The sequence below is a fragment of the Apteryx rowi genome, unplaced genomic scaffold (assembly GCF_003343035.1).
Source record: "Apteryx rowi isolate R43461 unplaced genomic scaffold, aptRow1 scaffold_262, whole genome shotgun sequence".
NCBI classification, from domain to species: Eukaryota; Metazoa; Chordata; class Aves; order Apterygiformes; family Apterygidae; genus Apteryx; species Apteryx rowi.
The window spans coordinates 1,154,860-1,182,342 of NW_020448997.1; the positions used below are offsets into that span (position 1 = coordinate 1,154,860).

Here is a 27,483-nt window from a genome sequence, read left to right on the forward strand (position 1 = left end):
ACTGTTCCATTTACAACAAATAGATCTTGACATTAGTAAAAGTCAGAATTACTGAATGCATGTTTCATTAAACACCTTTTAAAGCCAATGTTGTGAAATGGCAATCTTATCTTTGAACTTTCCAGAAACTGATTATTGAAAATTGTGCACTGCAATTTAAGTATCAACATTTTTTTCAAAACCAGTGAAGCAACAGCAGATTTCAGCCACATATTTTGCAATCTGATGACAAACTATAAGAAAGGAAAAGTCTTTATTTAGAGATGGCCAGATCCAATTCCTTCTGCATTAACTCAGAATCTAAACAAAAATTGCATCAAATCCAGTGTTTTGCCAACAAACAGATTTTGGCCCCAATTTTAGAAAGCAGAGCAAACACACTTAGCTCTACTGACCCCAGAGAATACTCAGTATTTCAGGAGCATTTCCCAGATTTTAGGGAAGGTCTCAAAGCACCGGCTGCAGTCTATTACTTCTTCCTTGGCCTCTCAGATTATTAAGTCTATCTTGTTAAATCTTCCAGTTACCCCTGCTTCGCTAGCCTTTTGTGCACTACAATGGACACGTTCAATCTTTTGTTAGACAACTTTATAAAGGACTGAAATACTGCGTAGCTTGTTTTCCTAAGAAGCAAAATAACTACTGTTGACATTCAAAATACTAGTGGAATCTCAGCCAATAACCACTGGAGCAAATGAGTTAGTTCCTACCCATTTCAGGCACTGAAAACTCAAACACTATCTAATTATAGTCGTCTCTGTGACTATGAACAGGTTTCAAAAGGAATACAAGATGCTAGGAAAAAAAACAGAAATCTGTCGTACTCCCAGCTTCTCCTTCACATTGTAAGAGTGCATAAGCCCAGCTGTCAAAATAAATAAGGTTTGCATAGGAATTTGAACAATTTTTCATTGGCTTTTCTAATGGGTGCTTTCATGATTTTTTTGTTTAATAACCACTAGCAGGCCCCATGCTGTTCAGTAGGAAGAAGAGTGTCCACAGCAACGAGGAAACTAAAACCTCAGTGCCCACGACTGCGCTATCTGCACCAAGGCACGACCCTCCCTGCGTGCAGACGATCCTGGATACAGTCTCTAGAACGGCTGATTTGCTGCATATCCACCCTGAGCAAGCAAAGCTCTTAACATGTGCAGGTAACACAAGAAGTCTTTCCTAAAAATAAATGGTGCCCAAATAGAAGTACCACCTTCTGGCATAAAATCCTGTTTTAAAGTGTGTTCTCTCCCATTACTTCCCATTTGGGAAAGCAGTACATACTAGCAATCATCATGTGATACCACTTTGACCTTGAGGAAGTAGAGAAAATGTTGAAATTGGAATCACAAAACACAAGCATATTTATTTAGTGGCGGGAGATCAAGGTTTGCTCTCTGAGGACAGCGACAGAAATACTAAAAGAACGTATCTACCAATTTTATAAACAAACTGAATTCAGAAATATGCTAGCATCATTCAATAATTTATCATCAGATTTACCAAGACTCCAGCAAAAGCATAAGCTTTTCCCAAATAAAGCTAGTAGCCATCCCATTTATAACTCTCGGCATTAAGCTAACCAGAATACTGGGTCAGTACTCTGGGAGAGGAAAACAATGGGAAAGGAACATAAATGGGAGATTTGAAAATACTGTGTTTGAAAACACATTATTCAAAATCCCAAAACTTACAAGCCCAGGGCTTTTTCAGAGCAGAGCCATCAGTATTTTGTCAAAGAAAAATACTTTTCCCTCTCCCAACTGCTCAAGTTGGGCATATAAAAGCTTGAAGAGCTTTGATTTCTCTGTTTTAGAAAGCAGTCAAAGAAAACGTGACTCTTCGAGTTAATGGGTGTATCAAGTTGATTCTTCCCTATTCTATAGATGTTAATCTAAAAACAGGAAGCCCTAAAACCAAACTTCAGTCACGAATCCTATTGAACTCTGTCCCAGCAAAGAATGAACACAGCTGAGACCAAGAGCTGGCACGCCCTCAAACACACAGCAAATGCAGTCTCACATGACCAGATCTGTAGATCATGTAAATGCAGACACATTTGAGTTCAACATTACAGCCAGAGGAAAGCACAGTACAAGGGAGGTGTTGCAATTTGCAGTTTAAAACCTGTCATGAAAGGAAGATTTTCCAGCTTCTAATATTCACTGATTCCACATTATTTCAATGCTTGCTTGCTTTTTTTTTTTTTCCTCTTTCTGGGAACATACCCCTTTTCCCCACAGCACCGGCAGCTTTGCTATCCAGACTGGCATGGAGGAGGGGGGGGGGGGGGGGGGGCAGCCTGTGGTGCCTCCTGCATCACGCCAAGGCACTGCTCCCTTTCCCTTCTTGCTCCCAGTACTTCCCAGAGGGGATTAGGGAAGCACCAGCTCCGTGGCATGCCCCAGGGGCAACTGCACCGTGCTGGGGGTTTCTGCGCAGGAAGGGCCGTGGGCTGCAGGCATGGCTGCACCAGCCACTGCCCTCGTACCCAAGTCCTGCCTTTGCCAGTGCGACAGAGACTGATGATTAGGGAGCAAAATGCTACAGGTAATGAAAAGCATTATGTTTTAAGGCAATTGCTTTCATTACAAGAGTTCCTTTTAGGCTCTCTTACTTGCTGCATCGAATTGTATAACACTCCCTTCCACTTTTATCGTAACCAAGTTTTAGAAATAGCTAATGTGTCATAGATGGCAGAAGTGCTTGAGGTGCCAGACTAGATTTTTCACTTCCCTCGAGGAGTGGACACACCACCAATAACCTGAAAGCTTTAATACTCCAGATGGAAGAAATAAAAACAGGGCTCAGAATCCAGGCTCTCGTCTCCACTGCAGTACAGAGCAGCACAGTTAGTATACTTCTGCGCCTCAGACCTTTATTGTACATCTTTGCCATTCCAAATCTACAACCTCTCATCGCAGAGTAGGCTATTTGTCCTCTGGGTAGTTGGAAAACTAGGTATGCAGCTAACCCTTATTCTGCCAGAATAAATCTGTGCTCAGTTCCACAACAATAACTCACTCATCACCATTCCTTATCTCCACTAGAATAAAAACAAACCTGCAAGACTGTCTCCTGCGTGTTGGTAGAGCTGGTACAGGTACAGCTAGCGGGAGCCTCTGCTTCCAAGCCAAACACTGCCTAGCATTTAGAGTCACCGGAAGCTATGCAAAATCCTTCCCAACACTTCAAACTCGAGAGCAGCTCCATTCATTTGCTTGAGAGGATTCATACACACTCCCTCCCGCAGGCTCAAAACCCATTCAGAGCTACGAGGAGCTCTACTTTTGAAAACAATTTCAGTCCATAGTCATCAAGAATAACGCTAGCAACAGTAAAAACCATGGAATACATTAAGTGTTCAGGGACATGTGCTGATACCCCTGTGAACAAAGAGACCACCACTACCTCACCTCTTTATCTTGTGGCTAACACAAGGCTAATTCTTAACACACACACTCTGGGCAAATATATTGAGGATATCTTGGATCCATCATTTCTCTTAAAAAATAAAAAACAGCTACATCCTGGGCTTATTCTCTCATCTGCACAGGCACTGGTATCTAAGAAGTTTCCTGTCCGCTACCTCATATGATTTTGAATGGCGAAACAAAATCCTTGACAAAGAATATTCTTATTTCAGTTTTATAGTAAACATTCCCTTGCACTTGCAGCTGAATAAATTTAATTAAGTTGCACTAATTCAAATGTACATACCAGTTTCCAAGCTTGGTCAAAAAACAGAGACATCACTGTTAAATTTTCCAAAGAATGGCTTGGCTTAAAGACCTTTTCCCCTGTCAGTGCTAAGCCTGGGACTGAAGAGAGTGATCAAGAGGAGAGGTATCAGGGCAAGTGTAGCAAGTGCTTAAGCAACTGCAAGAAGTTCGGGCAGCTGGAAAGTAAGCAAACTAGGCACCAAGGGCTGTCTTCACAGCTTGGAGAGACTGCTATACCCCAGCTCCTAGTACATACCCTTGAATTTCAGGGCAGGTGAATAGGAAGGAAACTTTAATGTATACGTGAATCACTGAACAACAGCAATCAAAAGCACCGTACAGTACAGGCAATGAGCCACACAGTCCATGTACTCAGCCAACTTTGTGACAAGACTGACAATGTGTCACTTAAAATCATCTTCCCAAGCTGTCAGCAACCTAGTCCCTCCCTGCCCTTAAGCTCACACAGCAGGAAAAGCTGTGGGCTTTGCAACAGCTGCATCTTCTAACACTGGTTTCACTTGGGCTGTAGTAAGCAACATTACCAGCCGAAGCACTTTCTACATTACTCCAGACCCCAGACAGTAGGCGCAGACTATCACATTGCTCCTTCTCCCGTCAGTGGACTGTTGATATGCACACCAGAAGTGATTTTTAAGGGAAGCCAGTTTGATATGTCCCTCAGCAGCACCTTGCCTCATAACATACTTGCCTACAGTAACTGAAGGCAAAGGCCAGGTGCAGGATCACACCTGCACATTCAGGAAGCACCTACTCTTTCACACCCCAGGATTTTTCCAGTTCAGCCCCAGAGGTATAGTAGCACACGAGTTCTTTAGCAAATCTCAGTGATCACTGAACCATTTTGGGATCTCCAATCCCAAAGCAGCAGCTAGGATGTCTGTAGGGATCAGGGATTTCTAGCTTCCTCAAAGCTACAGCAACATCTTCCTGCTCTAGGAGCATGTTTCTTGTCAGTCAACTCCATATTTCCAATACAGTGAAATCCCACCAGCACATGCCTGCGGGCTCCTCACCAGCAGCAACGGTCTACACAAGGAAGTGCTATAAAAAAGTCATCAGCTATGTAAAAGTTGCTGCCATGCTGCACGCAGCTGCAAGTTGCTGCTTCTCTTCCTCTGATCTCTGAAGAACCACTCACACCTCCCCACAGCAGTTTCTGGAAGGGACTGAGCAAACACTTCTTCCAAAGATCAACAGCTCTCCAGGACACAGCTGCCTGGAAAGGAGGATCTCAGCATGTGAAAAGTACAATCCTGCATGGGAACTGTTGAAAAGCAAATTCCATCAGCCCAGGTAGCTTCCTCCTCCAGCCTAAAGTACACAGCTGCATGACCCTGTAAAAAAAGCATTTGTAATGCTGCACAGTCCTACAGCTGCAGTAGGAGCAGCACAGCTGCAGTGCGACAGTACATGTCAGGCCATCTGCCCCGGCAGCCTGCAGGTAGCACAGGTGGCACTGGCACACAGCACACACTGGCATATGTGTGATGATTTATCCCATCATTAACACCACCTTACACGCTTTCAGACAAAAAAGAGCTACACCCCAGCTCCCTGAGTTGAGTCCACTGAGCACAGAGACCTACCCAAAGGCTAAGAGGAACAATCAAGCCCCCCTACCATGAAGCCAAGAATAAAGCAGTGCCCTTCCACCCCACAGCTACTGTCGCAGATTCTGCCAACAGCACCTCCCTATGAACCCCATACTTGGGCAAGATGCAAACCCCAGGTCCACCTGCTACTTTGGTGCCCATAATTGCAGTCCTCCTGTACAACTCTGCCTCAGACTGCTCCTGTGCTGTTGCTGACAGAGTAGGTGTCCAAGTCCTGGTCTGCGACATGCAGGAGTCCCTGCAAGCTTCCCTTGCCACCTGCTTTCCTGCTCTCAACACACTGCAGGCTGCACCATATGACTCAGCTCCCATTCATACCTTCATGAGATAAGGCAGCTCCAGGCRACCTCAGCTTAAACTCTGCATTAACTAGGACCCACGCAGGGTGCACAGTGGAGCATTGGTTTGATCTGAGAGGCAGCTAATCTTATGGGTGGAGTACAAAGGCAAACTGGCTTTCCAGTTTTACCACCACAGAAGCATGCAAGTTGCAGAAAGGGAAGTGAAGAAGTAAAAATGCCACGCACCTTCTCAGTGAAGCTGAACCTATAAACTACACCAATATGAGGATGTTGGAGCATTGTGGACCAACTTCCAAACTGATTGTTCTATTAAAGAAATTCACAATTCATAAGAAGGTAATGCTTGAAACAAAAGTGGAAAGTTTTGGGAAAGAGGACTGATTCTGAAGTGACTGAACCGTTAGTTTTAGTGCATGCTACCGGACCAGGGCCATATGGTTTAGTCTCCAAAAAACCAGAAAGGTCGCATCCTTCATTACTCAGCACCGTTATCTGACAACTATACACACTGAGCAGTGACCCATAACACGTGCAAGTATTATCTCAACATCACAATTAACAGGTCATTGTATCCTGTACAGAAACAGGAGTTCTCTCATAGTAGCACAAAGGTTTCTGTCCTTCAGATCTTAATAGTAAGACTTTTCATACGCAAATATTACTATCCAAGCAATTATTGGATTGATTGATATCAATGATACTTGCATACGAAAACCCTGACACGTCTGCACAATTGCATAACTATCTGGAACAAATAAATGCTATTCAGCTCAATAGCTTGCAATCTGTCTGCTAGATAAGTGTTTCAGGATCAAGACATGAAACTAGTATACTTGCTGATCAATACCTCTGTGTAGACTGAGCTATTTCAGGGACAGGTGTACATCCTGGACAATAGAGCTAAGTAGGATTCTTCCAAGAGTTTAATATCTCATGAAGCACCACCATTTCAAAGCCTTGGCCTTTACAGAGCTGATGCCAACCTCCTCCACTGGCTCTTTATTAGGCTTAAGAAAGGTAGAAGAGGGAAATGAGCCCCTCACAATCGGCAGCATGACACAGGTTGCCTCTCTAAGAAGGATGCCTTTTTTTTTTTTGGACAAACACATACAAAGCAGGTTACCAGGAAGTCTAACACTTTCTGCTCATAGTCAGCTAGTTGTACATCTGTATTGCAATTTTATGCACTTACCTCTAAGCACAAAGCTTTAAATATTCTCTATAGCTTGAAGGAAGTTGACTTAAAATAGAGCATTTGAGTAGCACTAAATCACCCCTGAGTTCCCAGGGCTGTAGTGCTAGCACTGCCCTGCTCATGGAGAAGAGGCAGCACACAAGCAGGTGGGATTTGCTCCTCGTGCTCCCAGGAACAGTGTCACTTCCCAAGCAACCCTCAAAGGTCCCACAGTCCTGAAACTGGAACAACTTAAGCTGTCTATGGGTTTACAGTACCAGGAAGCTGTTAGCTTATAACTGAACCAGTTAAGCACTTCAGGGCTTGACCTTTTAAGCATATTAACTGTATGTACATTTTTATACAGCAGCTTCCAGCTGTGATCCCATCAGTGACTGATACTGCCAATGGCAATTGCAAACCAATTTAATAAAACACAGTACAATGAAGGAGGCAGGATTCAAGGCCTACAATGGATTATTTTGTTTCCTATTGTAAAGAAATTGAGAAAACTGCAGGTTTACATTTTCAAAATAAAAATCATTATTCAAAAGAAATTCCCAAGATAGCTTTCCTTCAGTGCATCTCAAGTGTCTTAACGTCAGTGTTTTACACAAATCCTTGTCCCATAAGTAAAAAAGAAAGATAAAAAGAAAAAAAGAAGACTTAAAATGCTGCCACTTAATTATGAAATTGCAATAGGTACCTTGTAAACCAAGTGTGTTTGATTTGACAGAAAGAGACAAAGGTAGTAAAATGAGGCGCCCTGCGGTTCAAATTCAAACTTACAATAAGAAGGTATAATTTCCAAGAAACCAAGAGAAATAATCCCTGCTTAATTATGGATGATTATAATCCTAGTCAGCCACAACAGTTTTACTGTAAGCTTAATTTGTGTTATACGCCAAAACTTCAATCACAGTTAAAAAGCCCTCAAATCTGTATTATCATTTACAGCAAGGTAATTACACATCTGTAAGAGACAAGCAACTACAAAAGCCAAATTCAAGGCAGTATCTGATGTTCTGGGTAGTACAAAGACGATCCTTGGCAAGGAGAAATTTGTGGTAAATTTTAATCTATTACAATTAACCTCATCCAATGTTTTTAAAACTGCTAATTTTATGTACTTATGTAATTTGTAGAATAAATAAGACATTGGGCTTGCGATACAGCTATTGCTCACTATCCACCTTAAACCTTTAGCATTTAACTGAAGGATTTCCCAAACCATACTGAAAATGTGTTCCTGCAACTCTTTTGAGCTTCTGTTCTAAGCACCAATGCTCATATTGCTCAAAGGAAGAAAAAATACCACTCCTGATTGTTTATTCTTAATTTTACTTTTCTCATGAGGTTAAGGACACCAGAAACTATCCATTTTTCTCCACAATTTTTTAATATGCAATAAATATTCCTTAAAAGCAAAAGTAGTAAGCCAAACAGCATATATGAGCAATGAAAAAGGAACCTGATTTATCATCAGCAGTTACCTGATTTGGGGGGCAAAGGGGCTAGTAATCTACTGCAGCAGAACAAAATGTTTTTCAGTATCAAATGTAACACCCTATTCAAACATCACTGATCTTTGCAGATATTACAAGCCTGCTCATTTTGTTTAAAAACAATTTCCTATTCTGTATACTTATAACAGATGCTGTACCTAGCACAGAAGGTACTATCTGCAGAAGCTACAGCTACCAGCAACAAAAGATTCCTCTTTCAGGTTAATCTCTCTGTTTTTTTTTTTTTTTAATTAAAGCTGGGCTACAGGAAGTAAGTGTGCAAACAGTGGTTTAAAAAGCAGCTGAAAGTACACATTCTTCATCATTTTAATTAACTCTGGCATTTTGAAATGTAGAGCTGCTATAAAACAATATTTTGATTACAAATATGCAGGAGATACAGGTCCACATTGACAGAAAAAAGAAACACAGTCCTTGCCACAATACTGAATACAAAGTCATGCACTGCCCCAATCTTTTGTTACTTAATGATTGTTTCAGCATTTGTTCTTCAGTACAGACTAAAACATATTGCATTTGCACACCACCACTTAGCTAAGACAGTATTTGCTGCTGTTTCAGCAAATGCCGACTGAATAGTTAAAAACTGGCCTTGCTTTTACCTGTTTCAATGTATTGCTATCCATAGTGTCCTGAGTTACTAGAAAACTCTTGGCATGTCCAGGCTCGGGTGGGCTGCAGGCCCCAGGAGCCCTGCTGCACCAGCACTGCAGACCAGGAGGGAAAGCCCAGCTCAGACCACTCCCTTCATCAGCAGGAAAAGCTGATAAATCAGCTTAAACCAACTGTGAAAACTACCCTCTCAGCACAACTGAAGCACACCAACCTCTGTGCTGTCAGGGCAGCACTATACCTTACACCCCACTTCCCGTGTTCGCCCGGGTCTCGCTGGAGTGAGAGCCCCTGCTCCCTCCAGGGCTGCTATCGTCCTTTCCAGAATCCCTGTTTTTGTTTAAGCTCTATTGGTAAAAAGAAAATATTGCAACCACTCAAGTACAGAACAGAGGCCGTGGCAATACATTTCACAACTAATCAAGTACTGTGAGAGGGCAATAACTGTGCAGTCAGAAGAGATATGGCATTTTCTCTCATGTGAAAGTGCATGGCTGTGCACTTTTGGCTGCAGGTGGCTCTTGTTACATCCCTGGTGGGTAAGTAGGTGCTAGGAGCTACACAGCTATGAGTTACAGACATCTCTGCTTGTCCACAGGTTTGTTGTATGTGTTTGTCATTGGGTTTACAGATTAGGAAGAGTTCTTCTCAGGGCAAAGTTGCACGATGCACCTGAATTACCCCAAAAGCTTGTCAGGAAGAGGGAAGTCTGTCTCACACTCTCTTCTCTTCCCCAGCAACTTTATTTGAAAGCACCCCCAGGGTCTGCACCAGCACCACCACCTCCTCCCTGCTTCTTATCCTGCAGTCCTGCCCCCTTCCTTGCCTGGCTTCAGCATTCATCACACCCTGCAGCAAGCAGATTCAAACCACTAACTGAGCAGTTCCCTCTTTTTTTTCGGCTGACTGGTTTCCTGCCAGTTCACCAACTTGAATCAGTTCAGCACAGAGTCCACCCAGCACTAGGGCTGGCTTGTTAAGGCACAGGAGGAGGACATCCAGCAGCATCACATCACATCAGCTCAGCCCATGACAACTCTACCCTTCAGCAGGGCACGAAGGAAGTACAAGGTCCATTACAGTGAAACTGCAGTGCTCACCCATGCCTCATGCAGTAGCAAGCATTTGTGATTAATACTAAAAGTAAAGTAGAAATTTAAGAGTTGAGATACAGAGATACTTCCAGGTACCTAACAGCCCCAGGAGTTACTGTTTGGGCTGTTTGCTGCAAGTTGCATTACCTGCTATCAGAGTTAAAAGGAGTGTTTCTTCTAGATAACCACTAATGACATGAATCCATATGAAAATATATACAAGGAAGAAGAAGCGTCTACTTATAGCAGATGCTAATTCAAGTCTCTAATTATAAAAATAACTTCACATTTCCTTTCAAAGTATCAAGGGACATTTTAGATGCAGAACTAGAGAACTGGAGTTCAAAGTAATAAGTGGCCCTGGGAAGGGTGGGAGAGGAGGGGAAAAAAATCAAGAAGATAAACTAATAGTGATAGAAGAGAAAAAGCTGAATTTGGAGACTAATCATGATTCCCATCTTTCCAGAAGGCAGCAGGTTGGGCAGATGCAACAAACCTAAGAGGAACCTTGAGTAAAATTCAGAGCTTGTCTCCAAGCAATTGTCCTGAGATGGCTGGGCTGATCTAGCTGCTCAGCAAGGTAAGGCAGGGTCTGCTCCCTCCCCAACTCGTTCATGCAGTTGCACCCTGTCCCCTTGCTCCTGCCAGCACTGATACTCTTCTGACCCATCGATCAGACTAATGAGCTCACTAAACCACTAGAAAACTAACTCAGCAAAAGAGCCACAAGTTTTATGCCAGTGCAGTTGGCTGGCTCAGCTGACCAAGGACTCCCTCTTCCAAGGGCATGATGGAGGCAAACAGGAGCACACAGAGAGGACTGTCCTTTCTGGCAGTGGAAAGGCACAGACTGACTGAAATATGTGAATGGGGAAATGGCTCTTCAGCAGAAAAAGGAAGAATGAGCAAAGGAAGCAGGGTTTGCTGCAGTAGGTGGGACAGCATAACAAATAGGAAGTCGAAGGAAGACAGACCAACTTTTATAACAACGCCCCTGTGACAAGACAACTGGCAGCTAGTGGCCCCACAGCTTCTAGAAAGGCAAATGTGAGTGCCCCGCAGAGATGGAGAGGAGAATATTTTTGACACAAAGCTCACAGTGCATTGCTTTATTATTAATTCCTGATTGAACTGCACCGGATTACTTCATTCTAAGGATCCTACAATGTGTCATCACATCAAAGCAGTTTGCTTTTCCATGGTTTTAGAGCTTGCATTACTAACTGGCAAAGTTCCAAATTTCCTTTGTATTCAGAAATTTGTAGGAAAGTCATCCAGCTAAAAGTTGGAAATAGAAACAACGCCATCAACAAATACAGAATGGAAGTGATATAGTTACCAGTGGAAGACCAGGGCAGTAAAGTGAGCCCAGCAGTCATTTTTGAAAAAAGGAAACCAGATGCTAATTATGAAATATGCTTTTATATGTGATGATAATACCACATCAAGCTACTCCAACAGCACAAGGGTATTCCACCTTGTTTCTCTGCTCAATAATTACAGAAATATTGCTGAATATCTGTTTTAGGAATAAAGTGTAGATAGTATAATACCTTTGCACAAGGGTAATAAAATCCTTGTGTCCTTGCAACCAGTGTTTCATCACTGGCTGTGGCTTCAAGAGATGAGCAGACTCAACCAACAGGTTAGAGAAGCTAAAGGAAGGGCAAAGTCCTAGTTGTCTCTTATTGCCCTTCCTCCACACTACCACTGAAACACTGAGCCGATATGGTTCATTAACCCAGTGAGATCCCAAGTAGTTTTCTGCTATCTTGGCAACCTGAATCACTTCATTAGCACAAGCATCAAGGGAGCAGGACTGTGTGGTCAGTAGCAAGACTTTCCCCAGTTAGTCACATAAGCCTGATTCAGCTTCTCACAAAGCCACAGCCCTCGATTTTAGTGCCATCCCTTACTTTCATTTAAGATAGTCACCACAGTAACTGAGATTTTCATGATCATTTCTAAACTCCCTCTTTGAATTAAAGATCTTTTCATACTTGGGATTTGTTTCTCTAATACTGAAGTGCTATAAAATGCCAACACTAAGTTAATTTGAGTAATTCAAGAAATCTTTTAAAAGTTACAATGCCCAAGAATACAGTTAGGCTGAAAAATCAGTATTTAAAGGCTAAGTATAAGTATGCTTTTATTTACTTACCTTTTTGCTTCTTCTAAGTGACAGAGATACTCATAAGCAATGTTCTGTCGCCTCCTCTCATCCATTTCTTCTGCTGAAAGCCTTTCATCATCCACAATAGCTGCAAATAGAAACCCACACCAAGTTATACATAAATCAGGGGCTATTCTTAAAGCAATTTTACTGAGAGCCTGAGCAAACTACTTCAGAATAGAAATTAAAATAGTCATCCCTTCTCCTCAAAGGCGGCATTTTATAGCATGGTGCTCTAGGACACTTAGATTGTCAAGAAGATACAGTTCACTGTACTGTGAATTCCTCTTATTCAAACCAAGCACATATTGCTCTTTGTACGTCACCTCGTTTGGGGGCAAGAAGGAGCACAAGAAAACATATGATGCTAAGGCTAGGAGCTGGCAAGGTGTCAGCCTACACGCACTCCAAGGAGTCTGGGGACTTCCATGTGCAAGCTCAAAGCAAGCAGTGGATGGAGCAACCCCTTGCCAAGCTGAGCTGCAGCAGTAGAGATGAAGACAACAGCACACTGCAAGCATATCTTAAGAGCAACTTTGGAAATGGGTGCAGTTTCAACAACCTGTTAGACTGCAACAGACCAAGCTGCCTCCTGCTGATGCAGGAGATACAGGCTGTAACTGCCTGAACCAGCTGTGGTATTCACACCCCTGCTTACTGCATCAACCACATCACCTCCCATAGCAGCACTCCTCAGCCTAGGAAGGATGACCCTCTCTGCACATCCCCAGCTGAAGATGCCCCTGACCTACTAACAGCTATCCCATTAGTGGTCCCCTCTCTTCACAGGAAAGAGAGCTCCTCTGTGAGGAAATCCTAAATTCCTCCAGAAGTTCAAATGTTACCAAAGAAGCTGGAAGACCAAATAGTGGTACCAACTTCTAGCTCAGTTTCAGTCACAGCATGTGAGGTTTCTGGAGACTGCCTTCAGCATAAGCCAGTTGTCAAGTGAGACCATGTGTGCTAGCTGCTGCCAAAAGGGCTAGTCCTGCCCTCCTTCATGTTTCCCAGCCACATGCTCCCACCACCTCTTGTGTCAGAGCTGGTGAACCCACAGCTGTGTTAGGGAACCAGAAGAAGGAGCAGACATTACTGACGAGTGGCACAATTACAGAAAGACTTGTTTCTAGCAAGACCAGTCCCTGATCTGACTCGCTGCACATCTGCAGGTGCACTAGGGCAGGCACAAGGGAGGTGAATGGGAGGAGACAAACAAAGCTGGGCCAGCCGCCTTCTGCAGCAGCCCACAAGTAGCTTAGCTGAAAGCATCAAGACAAATCCTCAGTAAAATACGCAGACACTCTCCTCTCCTCAAATGCACCTTTAGCCATGATTTTTAAGTTAAGCTGCCACAGAGATCATGCATGCCATTAGCAAGTTTTCAGCCCCTCCCTGATGTGGCTGCCTCACCTAGTGGGTAAACACCTCTCTGGAGCTGAGGGGAGCGCTCCAGGTAAAGGGCGCTACTCTAAGGTAAGAAGCTGTGCTTTAGGAGAACAAAAACTCATTGAAGGTTGTCACTGCAGCAAGCCTGTGCCCTGCCTGTCTCAGGAAAATGAGAAAATGGAGTCACAGCAGATCAGTTTCACTTCATCATGCACTAATGATATTAAAATGCTGTCTTCCCCAAATGGAGACCGCCAGTACAACAGATCCTTTCGTATCAATGCAACACAGTGCTGCCAAGCAGGAGTCCTCTGAACATGCACTCACTGAAGACACAAAATAAAGCACACTACTTGTGCACATTTCAGACTGAAATTACCACACATCTGTTAGCATATCGTATAGCTACTTTAAGCTCTGCAGTTGCAGTTTTAATCACCACAAGCACTGATATCTCATCTTCCTTTCCTTTTAAGATGGCTCTTCCTAATTACCCAGAAGTTTCATACACAGATAAAACACGTCTTGCTCCGAGTCCCTTTTAAGTCTAGTACTCCAATAAGCACGACTCACTCTTTAAAATGAGCTCTCTGATACACTGTAATCAGGTCATCGGCTGTTACGAATGGAAGCATTAGTTGGGAGACAACCATGAGATTCAGTTCCCAACACACTTTGCATCCCAAACCGACTGTGGCGGCTGTGGCCACTGCCCTCGTCCAGGCCGTCAGTGCAGGGGGACAAGCGCTGCTCCCACACTGGCACCTCCTCTCCTCTCCACTGGGGAGAGGCGCTCACACCCCGGGATGAGGGTCACTGCCAGAAGTAGTGGTGACCTTACCACGCTGACATTTGATATACTACTAAACCACTTGTGGCATCAAGTTCTGGTGCCAATTTTCGCACTGCACATCTCTCCCTGGACTGTGAGAGGGTCGCTGAGGTGAGGCTAGAGGGTGCCACCAGAGAAATGCAGCCCATCGACTGTCCTGGTGCGTTATTGCCCCAGCGGCTGCAAGGAGGCAGACGATGCTGTTCCCGTCCTCAGCCCCACGGCAGAGCTTCCCTTAACAGCTACACAGTTCCCATACCTACTCCCCTCAGCCCATTAAACAGCCAGTTACCTCTGACTCTAAACACACTCACCACAGCTATAATCAAAGCAGCAAAAAAGGCAGCTTATCTGAAAATGGGACCCAAGAAACCCACAACCCTTTTGATAAGCATCAGTCTAGGAATTTACCTGTGTAGCACTAATGCTTTACAATCTAGTCCTAGATCTATGCATCCATGGGCCCCTCCCATCCTCTGCAAGGGCTCTGCAGACCGAGCAGCCCCAGCCACCCTCATATCCCTCATCAAATATATTTGCAAAGATTGACTCAGAGGGTGGATGAAGGCACTGACAGATATCATGGTATTATGATACTTGTTCTGCTTAGGTAATGAAGGAAAAGGGCGAGAGCAGAGAATGAGAAACTGGTAGACTGAAGGAAGAGCAAAAGCAAAAAAACAATACCCCTTCCAGAGGTATGCTGCACTGGCAGCACCCAGGCTGGAAACCAGCCCTCTTTCCTTCTGGTACCAAAGTGTCAGGTCCTGGGCTGAATAAGTGAGCGTCACGGGGCAGAGCATGGGCAGCGCCAGCCCCTGGAGTGCCTACGCTGGGAGGAGGCTCTTGCAATACCAGCTTCAGATAAGAGCGATTCAACGCTTTCCCCCTCCAGCACATATCAGCTTCAAAGCAACGGTGATATCACATCAAGTAAGTGGTTACAGACTCTTTTAGAAACAGCAATGACAATCTGTTGTATAGAGCTGGCCCCAGGACTGAGCTGCAGAGAAACTTATTTGAAGACTTTCAAAATCATGGATCCTTAAAGGCTGGTCTGCTATGAGGTTTTTTGGTAAAGACTCCAATCTTTGACCATGGAATCCAGCATACAGTTTTCCACAATTTCAAACAAACACCCTTTGAGTGCATCCATCCATCCACCCACATGAAATTCAACACACAAACGAGCAAGGTTTGAAGAAAGAAGGCTCAATCTTTTGGCCTAATAGGGCAAGTAATTAGTCAGAAGTTTGAAGCAATTTAAGACAGAAAATAAATACATTTCTGCACTATCAGTAACTTCTTGATTGTGCTCAACTCATGAAGGAAGACACTGCTGTGATAAARGACATTATGGGGAGGGGTAAGCAGGGCTGGGCTTCACCAGGGGAGCTCCAGCCCGCTGGTAAGGCCAAGCAGGGTCCCAATGGACTCAAATGTTCCTGCTCAAAAGATCCAAATGCCAAAGGACAAGGCACATGCACACCACACAAGAGTTACACAGGAAAAAGCACATCTAAAATAACACCTTATATTTCATCAGTTTATCAATTTTTGTTTTTTCAACATGGCATTAAAAAAGAAAAATGCCACAGATACTCCCACAGAGTGAATGTTATAAATGTGTACAGATTCCTAACAAGAACAAATAAAAATGCCAGTGTAGCTAGCCTAAAAGCTCTCAATTTCAGCTCATTTTAGATTTTGTTACGCCATTAGCCAACAGTTAATACATATAAAATGTCAGTGTTAATCACCAGATTCCCTCATTATAGAGATTCCTTCATGGAAAAGCACTTAAGGAAGAGTGTGTAGAAAACACTTCATGGAGTGGCAAGTAGCATTAGTTTAAAATATCACACCTTGATTTTGAACAACCTGAGCATAGACTTATTATGGCATTGACTATGATGCAATAATTGTCTAAGTTCTTCCCACATTTCATTCCTTCAGTTGATTCAGTGCAAAATAGTTACATTCTACCAGCAACTTCCTGCATTTTCTCATTCCATTTATTTCTTGCAAAAATTAAGTCTGCTTACAAGGGGGTACTTGTGAGTTGATACTTGAGCATCTTCTGTCAGCTGGCATGTCACAGCTGTATCCACCTTCATCTTTCTCTGAAATATTTCCATTCCACATACCAGCACCACAAAAGCAGCGGAACAGACAATGCACTAATGAGGACCAGTGGGCTTTGGAGGGTCATTTTTTGATTGAAAAACTCGTTCTCATAGACCTTGATCCAATATAGTCCCTGTTGGGTGGCAACTCTCTTGGCCATACAAAACCACTTAAACCTTCTGTACAAGAATAAGTTTTCAGAAATAGGACTGCTGCTTCTGAAATTACAGTACAATTACTGTTGCTAGTGATCAGATCAGGCATGCAAGGCAGCCGCTAGAGACATTATCTTAGTAACAATTAATAGTGTCTAGGAAGAGGTTTGAAACATAAGATCTGCTCAGTTTACACAGGAATTAAGAACTCCACAAGTGCCAGCTATGTAAATGCTGCCCAAATTCAGAGTTAACCCTCTTATCACAACCATGACAAGGATTTTGGAGGTCCCAGGGACGCAGAGATAATCCACATCAACACTGAACTTATCACATCTTCCACATTAGTATGTTTTACACTTGAGATGACAGTAAATAAGAGGTCTTTTACAGACTTGCAATGGCATTCAAACATAATCCTATGGATCCATAGAGGGTTTTTTTTTTTGATGAAGCTAAACTTGAAAATTCTATAAAACATAGTCAAAAAGAACACATGAAAATAACATTTGTTTTATTTTTGCAATGCAAGCTCAAGGAACTATTTAAAAGGCATAATTCCAAGTTATTCAGGGATAACAATTCCCAAAACAGCCAGTTTTTGTTCTCTTAGAAAAAACTTAGGCTGGAAAAAAAAATACTGTAAGACAAAGCAGCAATTAAGGTCTCCTAGTAAATCATTTGCACTCAAACATATGACCATTTGCAATAGTTCAAGAACAGCACTGGGCTGCTTTCAGCAAGCAGACCCTTCGACAAGGCATTTGTCACAGACCAGCCAGAAGACTTCTCATACCAAAAAAGTCAAAGAAAGGAAGAGAGCCATTCATTTACCCAGGCCAGTTCCGCTCCGTTACATGCCACTGTAGACTTTTACCTGAGGAAATTAAGATGTAAGCAAGGAAGCAAAGAGCTCTCCTGAAAGCACAAGGGTGAAGTTCAATATGTGGGACTTAATGGAGGATGGAGAGAACAAAATCCTCAAACAGCAACAGAGAAGAATAGGTAAAGTCAGGACTGGGAGAGAGGAAGGAGACATGGGTGAATGCTGTAAAATGCTGGAGTAAAAAAGAAATAAAATAAAAATTCTAAATTCTGGTTTTCACTCCCAGCCATATGCATCCTGAGGGTGAAGACCCTAAAGGGAAGATCCATACAGAAAAGCTGCCAAAAAGCCACACTGTAGGAAAGGCAGGGGGAAGTGTTTGAGTCCACCAGCAAGAAGGTCAGCCAGTCCTACGCAGGCCACCCTTGCACTGTCCTACCTTGCTCCTCCATGCTCCCCCCCCATCCCCCAGGTGAGGAGTGTAATGGAGCCATGCTGTAATAGGTTGAAGAACTAACATGAAATCGAGAGCTGGGCCTCTCTCGCATGCAGGCTCCAGACCGGGGCCTGGCTGGCCGTAGCTGACCCTGGTGAAACCCAAGCCGAACAGGAGTGAAGCAACAGACACCAGGCAGCATCCCATTTACATCCATCTGTGCCAAAAGGAAGAGCTGCAGAAGTAAAGCATTTGCCATCACACCTCAGTGCTGTAGTTTAAAAAAGCCAATTATATTTTAGATGGTCATGGTGACCCCAAAACCTTTAGGTCCTATGGCAGCTTATAACTATTTTATCCTAATGTGAACACGGCCATTAAATTCAGTGTCATCCTTTTATTTCTAGTAAAATCTGAACTCTTGTTGCCCAGGACCCTCACACCACCTGGACTGCCTGCTGCCAGGGCAGGGGCAAGTACGCAGACATCCCCAAACAGCACGAGCCGCCTGTAACCGGGGCAGAGCTGTGGCCATGCGGTGCTGCTGAGCCGGCTTGCAGCCAAGGACAGGAAAATACAAGGACGGGATTGCACATACAGGCGTCAGAAAAACACTGCTCAAAGCTACAGAGGAAGAACAGGCTCCCACCCGAACCTTCACACCCACATACTAATTCACAGGTATCTAATGCAAGTTTATTAAATATGCAGCAGAAAATATACCAACGGGAACTACAGGAACAGAGATAATTCAAGAGGCCGCTAAAATGGTTTTATAACACCAAGCATCTGTTACAGGATGTTTGTTATTAAGGTATTTAGTATCTACAGGTTTACCATTTTGCTGGAAGGCATTCATCTTTGGGAGAAAAATTTAGCTATCTGATCAAGACAGCCTCCTAAAGACTTCCTCTGTCAAAAAGCAGACGTGAGCAGCTCATGCTTGTCCCACAACAGTAAAACCAGATGGCCTGAGCCTTTTCTGTATGGCTCCAGTTAAGGGAATTTGGTCCGTTCCCTGCACATGTGGTCCAAGAAAGGGCTTTATATGAAGGAAGACACTGCAAGCACTCAAAACCTACCATAGTTGTGAACTTGAGAGCAGATTCTCTTGAGAAAGGAGACTAATACACTTTATTAAATTATGAGGATCTTTAATCTGGCATGTTTCAAATCTTACCAATATATAACTTCTCTTCTCCTCCCTTAAAAAATGCCTATGGCTCTCCTAATCTAGTTATTAGAGTGCCAGAAGTCTGCAGGCTTGGATTTGCATGCAGAAATAAACACACATCATCTGGCCAGAAGACAGCCATTAACCATTCTCACAAATAATTTGTGTCACACAGGGTTGATTAGGCCCCTGTTCTGGACCAGATCCTTTTTCTGCAAGACGCTGTACAAACAGCGGGGAAAAAAAACAAGCCCCATTTGAATGGGAATACTTTAATACAGAAGTTCAGTAAAAAGACATGATGTAAAATTAAAGACATTTGCTAAACCACGCCGTCCCTTGAGCTTTTTTTTATAAAGCCTTATTCCTGCACATTCAACCTCCCAGAAGTCTTCCCCCCACCCCCTTTCCTTACACACAAGGAAAAAAGGCCTTATTTCAGTCTTCTGTGTCTGCTACAAGTCCAACCACATCCATTTACAGAGACGGAGCACTATTACCATACATAAACCTTAGGACTATCATACCAAGAGACTGTGATGCAACATCAACCACAACCCATGCTTCTGGAGCCAAGTGCCAAAACTGGTTTATTTTACAAAGTCAGTCAAGTGTCAACATTGGCAGAAGGCTGCTAGGCTCCTGGGACATGCCTCAAGATACTTGAATTCCCACAAAGTTTAAAATGTCACATTTAACCACAGGGACACGAGACGGCTTTGGCATTCAGCAAGTAATCGCATACACAGCCAGAACTTCTAACATTCATTTTTCTGCTATAGGTATACACGTCCACACTTTTAGACCTCAGGCTTTCTACAGTATCATAAAGTGATACTTTAGGAGAGGTGATACTTTAAAAGACATTACAGCATTATGACAATAGTTTAGTGTATAATGACACCAGAGCATGGTCATCTCCTTTCTAGCAGGAGTCTTTACCTTGTGCAGAAAACAACACTATTTTAACCTGTCATGTATGGTTGGAAGAGTGGGGAGTGAGACTGAGTAATGGGAATGAAGGAGGTATGTGAAAATCCAACCCCAAGTTCAATTAGCTTCAAAGCAAATGTTGCCATCTACAATTATAAACCTGAAATACAATTTATCAGTTTGCCTATTGCCCAACTCCTCCCACCTACATTTATCTGCCAGCCTCACTGTCTCTAGAAATACTTCAAGAAACTCCTTAATAAGACTGTAACTGTTTATCTTTACATACTTTGCTAGTTGGTCACCTCAAGACACAACAGGTTTCCCCAAAGGTCGGGCACTCCAGGAACACCTTTAAAACTGTAGCTCCTTTTAATGAACTACCCAGCTGACTTTAAAGCCCTGTTTGGTACTAAACTTTCAGTCTACAATGATGAAATAAGTTACAAGCCTAAAGAAGCATTCAGACTGATTGGACTAAAAAGGCAATAAAGAGCAATTACAAGTTAGTTCTCTCCCTTATAGTCCATCCTCTTTACTTGTACAGCCCAAAAGTCATTAACACAGTAAAACTTGAGGCCAGCTTGGAAAATGCCACACAGATAAGTAGTTAGTCTGGTTGGAAGGTTTGCTTAGTCTCCACACACTTACAGCAAGAATGACATTTTTCATGTAGGTTTTAAAAAACAGCAATTTTGTGGAAAGCTGGTTGGTCAGATTAGCACATCACTGGAGACTCAAGACATTCAAAATAGTATAATGCATTCCAGCAGGAGTTTCCAATAGACTTTCCCTCTTCAGAGGTTAATTTGAGGAAACAAGTAGTAAAGTGTAAAAGGCTCCTCTGTCACATTTACCCCTTCACTGCTTTTCTTTAAAAAAACTTGTGATTTGAATTCCGTGTATTTTGGCATATTTACCATTTTCTGCTCTCACTTTGCTGGAATTACTTTATTTGTTTGCTTTTTATTGGCAATATACTTTAGCAATCTTTAATAAAAGAGCCAAGATTTTACCATGTAGATTCCATTTCCTTACCTGTGACCTCAATTCAACTTAACACAAGCAGAATGTAAATGAAATAATGAAAAAATTGTTTAATACTGCCAGGTTAGTAAAATAGGCTGCTCAACTATGCAAAGCATAGAAAAATGTTACTGTCTGCAGCAAGCCTCAGTATCAAACCTGTAATTGTTTGTTTAATCAGAAGGCAAATGCCAAGTCTCTCTTGCCTACAAATGCCATCAAGTTTCTTTCAAACATTAGAAAGTTGATATTTTATTTTTCTGAAGGGAATCTCAGGTATATAAATGAGTCAAAAGCACAAGCATACCTACATAAAGGAAGGAGTGGCTTTTGGAGGGAAAAATACTTTGAAGACTACCTGAAAAGGGTGAAAAGATCATGTGAAAGGCATTCATCCCTAAGCAAGGAGCTGGAAGCAAAGGCAAATCAGGAAAACAGCAAAAGGAGACTGCCTTCAGTTTTCTGCTGAACCCCAAAGACAAATTTTCATTGTATATAGTCACAATACAACCTACAGCCAAAACTCCACCCATAAACATTTGTACATCAAGTATAGGAGAGAAACACACTGCAGAAATGGAGTAGAACAGGAAAGAGGGATTAGAAGCTCTTAAAAGGAAAGGTTGAGTGCAGCCTGGGTGCACCATGTTGACAGCAGGACACCTGAATTCAGGTTTGTACGCTAACAGATGGGAAGTGGACATCAGCATGGGCCTGCAGCTCCACCAGCACTGCTGCTGCTGCTGGGGTAGACACTTGGCCGTGCAAACAGCAGCTAAGACCACCCCAAATAAGTTGAGACATCTTAGCACATACGCAGGACCAGAACAAAGTACTAGGCTTGGTGTGGCAAAGGAGGATGCTAGGGATTGAGAAGCTAAGCATATCTGACAAGAGCTGTTGATGCTTCAAACAGCAAACAAGCTAAAGTCTGCAAGAAGGAATGTCTTCAGCTTCTTGTCATTATTCTTTTTGGAAAACTTCAAAACACTGCTTGCCATTTAAACAGCAACCAAGACTAACTCTCTGCAAAATGCTGCACATGGCTTTTGGCCAAATCAGAACCTTGTCTGATTTCTTGTGCCATCTGTGAAATGTTCAAAAGCTTCCCTGCATTGCAGTTTGAGCACAGAACAGCAACTTGTAGGTACACTTACAAGTATGCACCACAAGCCTGAGCCAGACATAGGGATTTACTACAAGAACATATCTGGAGGCTGGTCACTAAGGGACTACTCTTAGCTGTGAAAAAGAGGGAAGAGGCAAGAAGAGCAGGAGACAGGGGAGGAAGGGAAGAAGGCAAGCCCCCCATTCACCTCCTGAAAAAGTCCTGCAGAGATTGCAACAAGGGAACAATTACCAAACAGTTTCAATACTCAGATCACTGGAAAGCTGACATGAAAAAGCTTATCAAAACACTTATTGCACAGTAACCAGCTGGAGGAAACATGGCAAGGTGTAGCTTAAAGAACAGAGAAGGCGTATAACAAGAGGGACTTCTGAAGAGTCAAAGAGAGACAACCTGAGCAAAACACTTTGTCAGTGCTTTAGTGTCACCGAGTAACTCAGACAAGAGCTATAACCCTCAGCAGACCATGGTCCAAACCATAAAACTTAGGAGGACTGAAACACCTGTCTAGAAAAAGCCATAAACAAAAGCATCACTTAAATACTGGGTAAATTTGAAATCATGAGAACTATTGCAGTGTAGAGCCACTCAGCCCTGACATCTGGTCTCAGTTCTTTCCTCTTTTGGCAATTCATCATCCACTGCTCCCTCCCAGACAGTCTGCTGCAGAGTCTTTCCTCTGCTAAAATCCAAACAAACCATCTGCTTCACTGTCTCCATGCTCTGAAAGATGCTCCAGAAAGCACCTGAAGTGTTACAGCACTTTTTTCCTTAAAGATACAAACATACACATGTGAAATAAAAAAAGGAAAAAACCTGACTATGTGTATGCCATGAGGTTTGTACACTTATACTTAGAGAACCCTACATTTCCCTCCCCAAAATGGCTTGCTTTTCCTTCCTAAATAATTGTCACCATCACCATAACTTTGGAGATCCTAATTTCAACTTTTTGATTTACAGGCACAAGAGCTTTTTATAATCTTAATGGAAAAAAGAAAACCTTAAGCTGTTGTAGGCAATAGAGCTGAAATTTTAGTTTACACAAAATAAACTGACACATAGAGTGATTCAACAGTTTTAATATAAAAGCTGGCTTAAAATTCACAAGAAGATTAAGGTAAAGAAAATTAAGATACGAAGCTGAATATTAACGCACAAGCACCATAAGTTTAAGCAAGGATTGGGACCTCTGAGCACCCAGAGGCAGGGATGGTGAAAGAGAGCTGTAGCAGTTCCTGCCCCTACCCCAGATGTTCCCAGCTCCACTGGGAAGGCAGCTTAACTGCTTGGGAAGCAATTCCTGAACCACAGCAAATGCAGCGGTTGTTTCTTTCCCAAGATGGCCCAGAAGGAGTGGAGACCTCCAGGAAACGAGAAGAGGAGGTACAGGGTTAGGCCACCCTCCAGTCAGCTATGCCTGCTCCTAAGTGGGGATCCTGACCAGACCCTCTGCCCCAACTGTGCCAGGCCACAAATGCTCGGGAGGACATGCAGAGGTAGATGCACATTCCTTGTTCCTACTTAATGGATGAGAAGATACATTTTTGCAGGAAGAGGGCAAACACAGCATATCCATCCAGGCAACCAGATCAGAGGCAGCCTGGTATCAGCCACAACCTTAGTTACCACTTGAAGCCTGCTTCATCACCTCAAATCCATCATTAACAGAAAGTGCTTGCAGGGTTATTAGAGCTGGCACCACTGAATCCAGAATAACTTCCTCCTAATGCTCCCTGCTCGTCCTCTTCAGCAGTACAGTATGCATGCTGGGAGACGCTGCTTGGCACGTAATTGCCCACACAGGGCTTCTGGGCAATTCAAAATAGAGTTGTCTGGCCCTTATTTCCCACTTACATAAACAGTAATAAGAATTACATTTTTCCTTCATCATCAGAAATAGTGAGAACTATAGAAGAGAACTAAAGCACGAATACTTTAAGCCTCTAATCTCAGACCTTAGAGCGAGGTTTGAGAAGAGCAAAACCCCACCCTTTCACGCAGTAGGTCCGATGCCTGAGTAGATAGTCAAAACTGCTTTGAGTGACAATATGACACATCTACTATTGTACATACCACTGCAGAACATCAGATATAAAGTGAGCCAGATGTTCCTCCTTACTATCAATAAAAGCAATATTTTCAGTACCAGAACAAGTCACTGACAGCTGCACACACAACCAAGATATACTTTCACCCAAATCATGCCCTAGCAAGTTTCTAAACATAACTGTGTTACTTCTACTAAATTAAGATTTCCTCTAAACTGACACAAAATTTGTTGATTTCTTGTCCAGAAGTATTTAATTTTTCAGGCTGCTTCCTTTTCTCTACCCCCTAACCCACTCCAAAAACTGAAATTCAGATTAGTGCAGCAAGTACCTGACCACAAGACAGCCTCCTCTCTGCCCTGAATCCATTTCCACTAACAAAGATACCACAGTCAATGGTAAATGAATTATGTCAATCAAGAATAAAATATCAGGAGAATATTCTAAACATTATGAAATCGCTTTGAAGCAAACATGCATTCTACTTAAAATAGCAGTACCAAGACCACTAAAATACAGGAAGTGTAACTATATTTCAGTCATTGTTATGGTAACCATAGTACACACAATGCACAAATTTAATGTCAAATTAGGCTATTTGTTTTCAAGTTTTAAAGTCTTTATCCAACAAGAGAATTCACATCCTTAATGGCTGAAGACTGACTTTTGCCATCTCCTGCATAGCCACATTCTTTGTTTCCTTTTTTGAAGCACTACTTCAGAAATTAACACTTTTGCTAGAACTTAAAATTAAGCTACTTAAAATTAAGCTTGGAAAAAAATTTAGAAAAGGAAACCACTGGGTGCTATTGCCATGGTTCAGCATTATGGTGTTATGGGGAACTCCCGCTCTTGTTTTGCCTGTTACTACCCACAATACTAAAAAGTTGCATTCAGCTTTCTAGAATAACTCGCATCAGTTAAATCTACAGCAAAACTACATGGTCTTATTTCACATGATGTGTATCAAGCCAGAATTTGGAGAACAAGCAAGCTGCCTGCTTTAAGTATAAGAACTGTACACTTTCTAGGATGTTCTAACCCATTTATTATACACTTATTACTACCATGGTCAGATGCAATGCAAATTCCAAGTGACAGGCAAACACCCCTGCAAGTAAACTGCGCTTCTTCGGTAGTCAGCTGCCGTACAACTTGGGCCAAGGCTTGAATACAGAGGCTTTGTGCCAGTTCATTTCCTGGCCATCACTAAATTACAGTGAAGTCTGTCCCCTGTTGTATTCTGAAAAGTAGTATTCAGAACAATTTCTGACCTCAGATGTAATGAAATAGCGTTCGTTGTGCGCCTGATTTTGTAAAAATACCCATTTTTTCCTCAGTAAAAGCTCTATCCCAGATTCCTCTCATCTGAGCTGGATTCCCAGCTCCAAGTACCCTTTTGTGGTCTGTTTGAGGTTACACTACTGCATATCCATACTGAGATTTCAGCACATTACTTCTCCTGCTACACTGTATTAATATCATATGCAATATAAGACTTGTTTACTACCGAACAGAGGCCAGCCAGCTATTAGAATCAAAACTGGGTAAAACAGTTGATCTCAAAAAACTAAAAAAATCACAGAAATAAGCAGTACATCGCTGAAGCCTCATCTTGTCCCTACAGTTTTACAAGGCCCCACAAGTCAAGAGGAATATCACTGGCAGAGGTGTGTTGAAAAACTATTACGTACATCTTAATTTACATATGAGGAATGTTCAATTTTATTCCTCATTCAATTAGTCCGATATTGAGACAGTTTCTTACAATTTTCTTACCACTGCAGTGCCTCTACGGTCACTTACGGCTTTATGAAACTGCAGGGTTAAAGCGCCCGAATTCCCTCGTGCAGCGCTTGGGTAACTCAAGGCTCCACAGGGAGCAGGACGGTGTGGAGCAGCCCGGCGGGTGCCCTTCCCATGGCTGGGGCTCAGCACAGGCCCGCACAGACAGGCGCCGGCAGCCGGAGCTGGCACAGCCACCGTCAGTCACGCTGCATCGTCCCCAAGGCCTGGAGGACCTCCCTGCCTCTGGTTAACCCGCATGTCTGTGTGCCACCTGCACGGTCTGCTACCCCATTAGACACACACTTTCCAGATCAAATATTAAACCCTATTTTCATCAGTAACACTGTTTAAATCAACTCAGCTTCCTGTCCCCCAGCCACCAGTGCTCATCCCAGCTCCAGCAGCTGCGTCACGCTGGCAGACCTGGCTGTGGGCTCACGCTGTGAGCCAGAGCTGGGCCCTAATCCAGCCAAAAATAATTCGGTGGAAGGAGTCAAGGTTGCTTCTTCCAGCAGCAGTGCTGACTGAAAGCACACATGAAACTTCAGCTTCAGGGTGCGGTTCCAGAGCAATTCAAACACATTTAAATTCTGGCTGCCACAGCCCCACCTGGCCCTACACACACACCCCTTCCCGCAAGCAAGCTCCAGCAGCTGCACGAGCTGCACACAGCCGCTGCAGAGGCCTCAAGTGGCTGAAAATCCAGCAGCGCAAATCAACTCTGCACAGAGTGATTAGTTTCCTGACAGATTAGGTCTCTGCACAGTCACATGAGTATTAGTGGCAGATCAGCTGAAGGCACACTCAGAAGACTCGGACACCACGGAGAAACCTCGCTCCTTGCTTATGACAGCCTGTAGCAAGGCATGAGCTGGGATCCCAGCATCAGTAACACCAGTTGGAAAGAGCGGCTCCCCTCATGAAAGAAGATGACCCTAAGATACAGGAGCATGTTTTCAGCAAAGCAAACCTGTGTCTTGTTCAATTTTCAGCTGTTTCACCTTGTTTATAATCACTCTAACCAGACTACTAGGCACAGATATCTTCTGTACTTACTTATGGTTCCCCAAAATACCATTGAAACGCCCTTCTAAAGCTGTGAGTAAAACATATACTGGCCTTCAACCTCATGGAAAAGCAGCTGCTTTAAAGAAGCATATTTTTGTACACAGTTCGGGCATTTCACATTTCAGCCCCACTGGGTTATTCTGTGCTGCGCTCCTGGAAGTTGTGAGGCTCTGATCCTGCAAGCAAAGTTGTACTGAGTAGTTTCACAAACCAAGCACAAATGCTTGATGCACACATGCAGAAGGACATTCTTAACTTTCAGGGCAAATGACCAAGAGACGATGACTAGCTTGTACAAGTAAGTATTTCCCAGCCATA

At 43.0% G+C, this 27,483-nt stretch overlaps 1 protein-coding gene across 3 annotated transcripts in view; it reads right to left on the bottom strand.

Moving 5' to 3' along the window:
- The window catches only part of IQGAP2 (IQ motif containing GTPase activating protein 2), a 109,305-nt gene extending 96,989 nt beyond the window's left edge, over positions 1-12,316 (bottom strand). For 2 of the 3 annotated variants that reach the window (XM_026067773.1, XM_026067776.1), the window contains exon 1: positions 12,223-12,316. In XM_026067773.1, the coding sequence (XP_025923558.1) occupies positions 12,223-12,287 (65 nt within the window). In that variant the 5' untranslated portion in view covers positions 12,288-12,316. Of the gene's footprint in view, positions 1-5,464; positions 5,503-12,222 lie in introns of those variants that run through there. The other variant, XM_026067774.1, reaches the window with a different exon arrangement.
- Between the last annotated feature and the right edge of the window lie 15,167 nt (positions 12,317-27,483).